The sequence below is a fragment of the Heterodontus francisci genome, chromosome 2 (genome assembly GCF_036365525.1).
Source record: "Heterodontus francisci isolate sHetFra1 chromosome 2, sHetFra1.hap1, whole genome shotgun sequence".
NCBI classification, from domain to species: domain Eukaryota; kingdom Metazoa; phylum Chordata; class Chondrichthyes; order Heterodontiformes; family Heterodontidae; genus Heterodontus; species Heterodontus francisci.
In genome coordinates, this window is record NC_090372.1 from 70,635,376 (window position 1) to 70,646,031 (window position 10,656).

Genomic DNA, 10,656 nt, shown 5'->3' on the forward strand with positions numbered 1-10,656 from the left:
GAGAGAGAGAGAAATCACAATCGCGCCTGCCAGATGGACATTTATCCGAATTCTCCGCATCGCTACATCAAGTATGCGGGCAGACATTGACTACTTGTGCAAGCAAAAACAATGCCAGGTATCTCACTAAATAGGGAGAGATGTTGTTTTAAATCAGACTGTGTTTTTATGGCATTTGTTTGGCTCTATATTTTATATACAGATTGATTGTCCCCATATCTGTGGCTGAATCAATAATTTTGTCAAATGTCCGTGGTGTAACATGTTGGCACCCGGCCCTATACTGGAGAAATTGGAGGACTCGAGGTCAATCCATCTTTGGAGGAAAATCTAGCCCTCTATCTGTACAACCACAACTTTTAAAATAAATGTACATGTACATTTCTATCATTATCACATTTGTAAAACAGAAAATATTTTAATACTTAATGATGTGTGTCTGTTAACTATATTTTTTTTAACAGAATTAACAGGCATACATTTCTAGAGCTTTCTAGGAGCTTTTTCACCAAATCCTACCTTGCTAGCACAGTCAAAGCCAGTTCCCATTTGAGCAAGAATTTGAACCACTGGTTTGCTGCTGTTGCATTTCACAGCGTAGAAAGGCTTCACTCGAGGCAGTGCCCTCTGCCATCGCAGGTGCCGATTGACAAGATCACCCAGGTCAGCCACAAGGAAGGCATCTGTGTTATCCTGTAATAAAGGACATGACGATCACCAAGATAGTCTATACATACTAATTCTATGTTCTTGTGTCGTACAATAATGGCTCCTTACTGAACATAATAATAAGTGTCAAAGGGTTAGGAAAGAAAAAGTACTGGAGAAATTAATGTGACTAAAAGCCAATAAATCCCCTGGACCTGATGGCTGTCAGGAGGAGCAGGAGTTGAGCGAGACTGGAATGGGATACAAAGAGCTCTGTTGGCAATGGACGGACCATGTTCAAATCAAGAGATCAAAAAAAAACCAAATGTGACGTTACAGCAAAGCAGGATTGGTTGGTGAGTATTTCTCTTTTTTTCTCTTCTTTCTAAACTAGGGCATTGGTTTAAAATCAGAACTGGGAAAAGACTTATTTATACAATTATTGATTCAGATTATCAAAATACATAAAGAAAACAAATGTATAAATCCCACTGTTAGCTACAACATTGCTTCCCTGCTTGATGTGTCAGGAAGAGCAGAAAAAGAATTTCTAGGATCTATGTATATGTTTTTTCCCCTTTTTGTTGTTTTATCAAAATTCGTGCGAGCATGAGTAAAAGTATTAGCACAGAGCAACTTCACCTGAGTGCAGATTTTACCAGAGAGTCAGGGAATTTGGCAAGTGTGTGAATGCCATGAGGTAGGATAAGAGGTGCTGTTTGATATATTAAAAAATAAACAAATAGGGTTAAATTGGAGTGTGGGCTAAGTTACAGTAAAGACCTAATGCATATAACTAAATTTAATAAATTAAACAAGGTTATTACCAGGATTAAAAACTATAAATAAACAATTGAGTGATATTTGAAAACTTTTAAACCTAAATAAAATACAATAGGGATGACAGGGCAGGTGATGTATTGCAGTTGTAGCATATGGGAGCTGGTAGACACCAGTGTGATCCACAACAACCACATCTGCAATAAGTGTCTGCAGCTCGAGGAATTTCAGGTCAGTGTTGATGAGCTGGAGTCTGAGCTTCGGACACTGAAGCATCAGGGAGGGAGAAATTTACTTGGACACTTTGTTCCAGGAGGCAGTTACACCCCTTAGGTTAAATATTTCAGATTTGGTCTGTGGTATTGAACAAATTGTCAGAGCTGTGGGCTGACAAGTCCCTGGGTCCTGATGGACTTCATCCTAGGGTCCTAAAAGAAGTAGCTAGTGAGATAATTGATGCATTTGTTTTAATTTTCCAAAATTCCCTAGATTCAGGGAAGATTCCCTTAGATTGGAAAAGAGCAAATGTAACTCCTTTACTCAAAAAGGGAGGGAGGGAGACAGAAAGTAGAAAACTACAGGCTAGTTAGCCTAACATCTGTCATTGGAAAAATGTTAGAAACTATTATTGAACATTTTATATCAAGGCATTTAGAAAAATTCAAGGTAATCAGGCAGAGTCAACATGGTTGTGTGAAAGGGAAATCATGTTGAACCAATTTATTGGAGTTCTTTGAAGAAGTAACATGTGCTGTGGATAAAGGGGAACAGGTGGATGTACTGTACTTAGATTTCCAGAAGGCATTTGATAAGGTGCCACATCAAAGGTTATTGCAGAAAATAAAAGCTCATGGTGTAGGGGGTAACATATTGGCATGGATAGAAGATTGGCTAGCTAACAGGAAACAGACAGTAGGCATAAATGAGTAATTTTCTGGCTGGCAAGATGTAAAGAGTGGTGTGCTACAGGGATCAGTGTTGGAGCCTCAACTATTTACAATTTCTATAAATGACTTGGATGAAAGGACTGAAGGTATGGTTGCTAAATTTGCTGATGACACAAAGATAGGTAGGATAATAAGTTGTGAAGAGGACATAAGGAGGCTACAAAGGGATATGATAGGTCAAAGGTCTGGCAAATGGAGTATAATGTGGGAAAATGTGAAATTGCCCATTTTGGCAGGAAGAATAAAAAAGAAGCATATTATCTAAATAGTGAGAGATTGCAGAGCTCTGAGATGCAGAGGGATCTGGGTGTCCTAGTACATGAATCGCAAAAGATTAGTATGCAGGTTCAGCAAGTAATTAGGAAAGCTAATAGAATGTTATCATTTATCGCGAGGGGAATTGAATACAAACATAGGGAGGTTATGCTTCAGTTATGCAGGGCATTGGTGAGACCAGATCTGGAGTACTGTGTATAGTATGGTTCTCCTAATTTGTGGAAGGATGTAAATGCGTAGCAGCAGTTCAAAAAGGGTACTAGACTAATACCTGGAATGAGCGGGTTATCTTCTGAGTAAAGGTTAGACAGGCTAGGCTTGGACCTGCTGAAGTTTAGAAGATTAAGAAGCAACTTGATTGAAACATATAAGACCCTGAGGGGTCTTGACAGGGTGGATGTGGAAAGGATGTTTCCCCTTGTGGGAGAATCCAGAACTAGGGGGTCACTATTTAAAAATAAGGGATCACCCATTTAAGACAGAGATGAGGAGAAATTTTCTTCTCTCAGAGGGTCGTGAGTATTTGGAACTCTCTTCCTCAAAATGTGGTGGAAGCAGAGTCTTTGAATATTTTTAAGGCAGAAGTAGATAGATTCTTGCTAAGCAAGTGGGGGGTGGGAGGTAAAAAGTTATGGGCGAAGGCAGGAATGTGGAGTCGAGGTTACAATCAGATCAGCCATGATCTTGTTGAATGGCGGAGTAGGCTCGAGGGGACAAGTGGCCTACTCCTGCTCCTAATTCGTATGTTTGTATGTTCGCATGTCAGGGACAGGAGAGTGTGACTATGAGTGAGGCAGGTATGGGGATCCATAAGTAGCATTGAAGGAACACAGCCCTTTCACTTGTCCAACAGGTACATGGTTCTTGCAGACTGCGTGGATGAGAGCAGGGACTGCAGGGACAATGAGCAAACCGGACAACACCATGGCACAGGGGGCCAGTCACATTGTGGGTGTAAAAAGGGACGTATAAACCCAGCAGAGGGCCGGGGGTTCACCATGCGGGGAGCAGAACAAGCAAACCTGTGTAGGTTGTTTGCTGGCTCCGAGGGAAGTCTCCCATTCAAAACTACTCAGTGCCTGTTGAAGGAACACGGCATCAGGAAGTTGTGTGGGGGCCGGGGAGGGGGGGGGGGGGGGGGGGTTGGGGTTGCCTATTGAGAGCCACCTGCCTGCCCTTGCTGCTGATCCCCGACACCCCACTCCCCCCACCCCGAAAATCCCTTCCTGCCATCACTCACTTGTGGCCTGGATCCAATGAGTCTCCAGTGGGAGTTGTTCTGGCAGCAACCACTGCCTTCCCAGGAGCTGTCAGTTTCTGATTGGCCCACAGCCCTCAGTCCTGATCCTGGGGAAAGGCCCCCCAGTGGCCTCTCAAGTGCCTGATTACCACGTAATACCGGCAGGCCTTCTCAGGAGGTGGCTACCTGGGGCTCTCACCAGTTCTCCAGCCAGTGACCAAGATACCTGTCACCTCCATTAACTCCAATACAGTGCAAGATTGGCCCTTTTTTGGTCAGTATTTTGATGTATTAATTTGTTTCTCTGTAAGCATAGTTCTTATACATAAACCTGACCTATTTTTTTATGCCTGAATGGAATAGGTTGACAGTATGATGTTCTTCTGGCTGTTCTCTAGCCATTGCTTTTAAGAAACACCACTGTTGTAGTGGATGGGGCTTAAATCGTTCAGTCAATGTGCACTTATCCATCAATATTGCATCAAGGTCCTGTGTATGCCATAGGATTCTGATTAGAACATCGTCATGAGGCTTCTGCCTATTTCTGAAGGAAGCCTGGGTCAGCTGTTTGAAGGCCTGGACCAATATGGGAACGGGTGAGAAGACAACAGGAACAAAGAGGTAAGTTTTCCATTTCAATTATGATCCCATTACCACCCCATTCCTGTGGAAAAACAATCACCCCCAATAAATTGCAATCTATGTTTTTCAAATATCATTGTCAGGATTAATGAGAATTGCAGAACGTTTTGAACAATCTTTTGATTATATTGAACTAATGAGATGAATTACTTTGACAAAGTGTTGATACTCACTGTAAGCAGAAACTCACTTACCTTCTCATCACCTTGCGGCAAAACTCTCCAATTATTATAATTTCAAACATTGTGAACACATGACTCACTTTTCAAATATATTGTCAGGTTGAATATCAGGGTTTCTTAACAGAATTTGAAATGTCTTTAAAGAGTTGAAAGATTGCTGTTAATCTTTTGATTGTGTTGAACAATGAAATCAATTACTTTATTACCAGCAGTTACCATCATAATGACACTCACCATGAGCATTTGCTCATTGATCTTCTGGTCAATGACATCCCTTGCAGTGACACCCTCCTCCAAAATGGTAAAGTCCGATCCATTAGTGCAGCTTTCCATTTTCTCAACTTGGTAGTGTTCCAGAATTCACGCAGTGAAACAAATTTAATTTAAAAATCTCAAAATGTTAGAAATATCATAATAAGAATCAGAGGAAGATCTATACTAAACACTGCTGACGATGCTTGGGGGGGCAGGCCGTCATCCTTTACAGGACAGCAGGCTCGGTGTAGGAACCTAAATGCTGCCAATTGTAAAATGTGGCCCCAGTTCCTGCCAAAGCAGGATCGCACCCACCCCCACTGTTTTTGGCCCCAGCAGCAAGGACCCTGCCAGCTCTGAAAGACCCCACCATTATTACTAACTTGGCATTCGCTTCTCCTGTTCAAACAAATGAAACACTTAAGTAATAATGACAAAATAAAATCAAGGAATTAAAACTAAAGGGAGAATTGGAGAACTAGAGAGCAGCAGCAATCATTGTCTGACCCACATATAGTTCATGATTTATATTTACTCCAAGAATCCTCAGTAATCATTTCTAGAACAATGGTTCTCAAAGGTTTTTAGTTCAAGGAGCCTTTGCAGATGGATTGGTAATCATGCACTCCCTATCTAAGTTATACCATAAACAACTTGCAGGTTTACCTTTCTGATTGTGAGGTTCATTAGCGTACTGTTAAAGTAAGTTATACAAAATTTTTCCAGGGTTGTCCAATATAGTGAACATTGACGTGATTGATGATGTGAAAACTTTTATCCTCCCTTTAGCTGAATGGTAACCCGACAGGTTCAGCCTAATTCACTGCACCACACCTCCCTGCTCTTCCTGGAGTGGGATTAGGCTCAGGGTTCCTTTTGAAAGCACTGGCACAGTTTTGGGTGTAACCCTCCACTGCCTGCCTACTTGCTGCATAGATATTGAGTGTTTCAAGGTTTTTTCCTCCACCTCTGCTGTTTACTGGTCTGTTTACACTGGAATATTACTGACAAGCTTTGAGTGTATGGCATTTCTGGACACCTCCAGTAAAAGGCACCGCAGCTTTAATCTGGATCCAGAACATCAAATTAACTTCCAACAATGAGCATCTGGTCGGTGCTATTGCAGCAATTGGTCCCATTCACATTATATTGTGGACCGGCTAGAAAATGTCTATGGACTTCCAAGAGTCCGTGGACCGCAGTTTGAGGACCACTGTTCTATAGTGTTGGGAGAAATTATTTCATATCAGTTGTCGGACAGTGTTTTTGTAAAGGGGAATATGAGTTATGCAAGGTATCTAGTGGCCATTAAACAGAGCCTCATGATTGTTTTTATGCATGCTAACAAGAGTAACTGCCATATAGTTTGTTGTTCAAAAATTGTTACATGCATTTCCTTGCTGTTGTTGAACATTGTAGCATCCCCAGTAACAAAACAAACAAACTTCACTAAGGGTCAAAGAAAAGGGATTTCATAAACAGAGGATGAATTTGCCATGGTTGCTGGTTTATAATGATCAATAATCGGGGTGGCACAAGCCGACTCTGTTTCAGTAATGGGCTATAAACATGTTTGTTGGTGTTTGAGGCCCTGTGGATTATCAGAAAGCAACACCCTAACAGCACTGGTAACTGGGCTCCTCTGAAGTGGAGTGTCCAGTAACATTAACAAGATGGTGATTAGAAAGGCCACCCTTATAATGAATGAAGTGAATGGTGATTCATGCTAAAATGGATACTTATGGCTCCATCAGCTTCCCAATCTTTATTCTAAACCGTGGTCTCCTGCTGCACCACTGGAAAAAAATGGGTGAGGAACATAGGAATATAGGAGCAGGAGTAGGACATTCATCCCATCGAGTCTGCCCCACCATTCAATATGATCATGGCTTATTATCCACTTCAATGCCTTTTTCCCACACTACCCTCATATCCCCTTATGTCATTTGTATTTAGAAATCTGTCAATCTCTGCTTTCAACATACTCAATGACTGAGCTTCCACAGCCCTCTGGGGTAGAAATTTCCAAAGATTCACAACCGTCTGAGTAAAGAAATTTCTCCTCATCTCTGTCCTAAGTGGCTTCCCACTTATTTTGAAATTGTGTCCCCTGGTTCGAGATTCCCCAACCAGGGGAAACATCTTGCCTGCATCTATCCTGTCTGTCCCTTTAAGTATTTTGCAGGTTTCAATGAGATCACCTCTCATCCTTCTAAACTCTGGAGAATACAGGCCCAGTTTCCCCAATCTCTCTTCATAGGACAGTCCCCCCATCCTGGGAACAAGTCTGGTGAATCTTCGTTGCACTCCCTCTATGACAATAATATCCTTCCTAAGGTGAGGAAACAAAATTGCACACAGTACTCCAAGTGCAGTCTAACCAAGGTTCTATACAATTGAAACAAGACTTCACTCCTCCTGTACTCAAATTCTCTTGTGATAAAGGCTAAAATACCATTAGCCTTCCTAATTGCCTGTTGCACCTGTATGTTAGCTTTCAGTGACTTATTGACAAGGACACCAAGGCCCCCTTGTACATCTACATTTTCTAATCTCTTACCATTTAAAAAATACTCTGCACAACTAATCCTTCTACCAAAGTGGATAACCTCACATTTTTCCACATTATTTTCCATCTGCTATGTTCTTGCCCACTCATTCAGTCTGTCCACATCTCCTTGAAGCCGCTTTGCACCTTCCTCACAACACACATTCCCACCTCGTTTTGTGTCATCCACAAATTTGGAAATACTACATTTGGTCCCCACATCCAAATTATTGATATATATTGTGAACAGCTGGAGCCCAAGCACTGATCCCTGCGGTACACCACTAGTCACAGCCTGCTAACAGGAGAATGACCCATTTATTCCTACTCTCTGTTTTCTGCCTGTTAACAATCCTTAATACATTCTATTATATTACCTCCTATCCCATATGCTTTAATTTTGCTAACCAATCTCCTGTGGGTGACTTTACAAAAGCCTTCTGAAAATCCAAGTATACCATGTCCACCGACTCCCCTTTATCAATCTGGTTAGTAACATCCTCAAAAATCTCCAACAGGTTCGTCAAACATGATTTCCCATTCATAAATCCATGTTGACCATGCCCAATCAGATCATTATTATCCAAGTGTCCATTTATCACATTCTTTAGAATAGATTCTAGTATTTTCCCAAAGACTGATTTAAGACTGATGTGAGGTAGCTGTTGATCCAATACTCATCTGTGAAAGGGAGACTAATGTGACAAAACCCCTTGAACCCAAAGGGTACAACCCTCAATTTTTTTGCCAGTTTGGCCTCTTTCCCTAGATCTACATACACTGTTGGTAAGGAAGGATACACATCTAGCTCTCGTAGGTAAAGGATAAGTGCTGAACATCAATCTATCTCATGTCTAACTCTATGATTGTCAATCTATTTTGTCTGTTCTGGATCTTAAATTTTGAAGGAGAGCAACACACACTAGAATTACTTAGAATTTATGGCACAGAAACAGGTAATTTGGCCCTACTGGTCTACATCTGTGTTTATGCTCCTCACTACCCTTCTCCCACCCTACTTCATCTCAAGCTATCAGCATTTCAGTAGAAAGCTATTAAAGAGATTCTTGTGCTAAGACACAACGGGCTGAATTTTAAGAGGCCGTTTGAGATGGCAACGGAAGCAGAGGGAGCATAAAATAAGGATGGAAGACTTCAGAATTCTGAATTTTACTGTCGACGGCTGACATGGAGGGCGGACTTCACACATGCATGAGTCGGGAAGCCAATTAAGTACTTAACAAGCCAATACATGGCAATTTTACTCAGGGTTTCAAATTTTCCTGATGGCATATGGGAATCATGGGGCTTCAGGGCCTTGCCTGGTGAAAGGAGGTGACAAGGAAGTGGGAGCTCAGCTTTGGCTTCGCTGGGAAGCCATTGGGTGAGGCAGCATCGCTAGGTAGGAAGGGTGGGTGCATCAGGAAGCAGTGTAAGGAATGTGGACTAATATGCCAGCCCTGCAAGGGTGACATTGGGGCAGTGCTACCTCATCCAAGTTCACAAGTAAGGTGGCGGTGGTGGGGGGTGGTGGGGGGCGGTTGGCGCTGGTGGGGGAAGATCTGGAAGATCTGTTTGCCTTTACACTCAGGGAGAGGCACCTCTCATGGGGCTCATTCAAGGCCCCTGTGGAGGAGGAGCAACAGCAGGGAGGGAGGGAAGCTCAGGCACAGGCAGGGGAATACCAGCAACTTGGGGCCCACAGGAGAACCAGCCTCGGGCACAGGAGGCTGGAGAAGGATGCAGAGGGGCACACCAAGAATCTCTGGTGCGCAGAAGAAGCTACCCTCCAGAGATGGCCTGCCAGCCACGGCTCTACTACCTGCAGATGTCTGAGCGGCATTGTCTCTGAAGACTGCGCCTCTCCAGGGAGGCCGGCAATGATCTATGTGCTAAGATACAAGATGAGATGAGTCCCATGGAATTTGGTGGACACCCGATGCCAGTGTAACTGAAAGTCACTGACACTAAACCTCTACACCACTGGATCATTCCAGAGATCAATTGGAAACATGTGTGGAATCGCCCAGTCTGTGGTGCATCACTGAATCAAGGCAGACACCAATGCCATGTTCAGGAGGGCTGACGACTATGTGCGCTTCCGCACCGATCCAGTCAACCTGAGAGCGGTATAGGATTTGTCACCATCGCTGGATTCCCCCAGGTGCACGGGGTCACTGGCCTTCAAGGCTCCCACAGACCAGTCAGTGGCCTTCATTAACTGGGAGAGCTTCCACTTGCTCGATGTACAACTGGTTTATGACCACCACAAACGGATCTTACAGGTGTGCACGCTTCCTGGGAAGCAACCATGACGCCTACATACTAAGGCAGTCCCAGGTGCCAGACCTTTTCTGTGCCCCCGCACCTTCAGGGATGGATACTTGGAGACAAGGGCCACTAAGGATATGGCTACTGATGCCTGTTAGGAAACCATGCATGGGTGCAGGGGAGACGTACAGTGTTATGACCAGGTGAGAAAGGTGTCTAGGGGTCCCTCTCAGCCTTCACCTGGTCTTACCATAACAGGGTCTTATTTTTAAACACACTGTGTTTTTGGATTCTCCTCGGTGAATCCTTGTTCACCGCTTTTCAATTATAACGCAATGAAACCAGCACAAATAGGTTTTCTTAGGTTTAAAGAAGAAAAGTTGAAATTTATTAAACTTGAACTTAAACTCCAATTGGGTTGATGCCTACGGATACACGATGCACCCATGCTAGCGGGCCCTGGAGGAAGGGTTTAAATTCATTTCCAAAGGGCATCAACAACAGAAGGGAGACATGGTGAGTGATCATTATTTTATTCCGCACCACAACCAATGCATAACTACCCATTTCTACTGCATCTTCACCCATGAACCACGAAGTGCATCTCGGTACGCTTTTTACATCTTTTCCGGGTGCTCCTATGTGCTGCACCCCTTGTGCTATCAGCTAAGGTGGAGGCAGACTGCTGACCTTGCTACTTTCTGGCTTGGGATGACCTTGGTGGCTGTCTTTTGGCTGCCTGAGGGCTGGAGGGCTCTTGGCAGACTGAAGGACTCCTGCAAACGTGCAGGGACAACCTCAGTTGGCAGGGATGATGGAGGTGCTGGCATCACTGGCAGAGGGGCTTTGGAACTATTGTCCACCCTG

At 43.4% G+C, this 10,656-nt stretch overlaps 1 protein-coding gene across 1 annotated transcript in view; it reads right to left on the reverse strand.

Moving 5' to 3' along the window:
• LOC137380624 (antizyme inhibitor 2-like) overlaps window positions 1-5,048 on the reverse strand; it is a 68,075-nt gene extending 63,027 nt beyond the window's left edge. Inside the window, exons 1-2 of the mRNA XM_068052746.1 lie at window positions 4,950-5,048; window positions 520-693 (exon numbers count right to left, since the gene is read on the reverse strand). Of these exons, the coding sequence (XP_067908847.1) occupies window positions 520-693; window positions 4,950-5,048 (273 nt within the window). The remainder of the gene's footprint in view (window positions 1-519; window positions 694-4,949) is intronic.
• Between the last annotated feature and the right edge of the window lie 5,608 nt (window positions 5,049-10,656).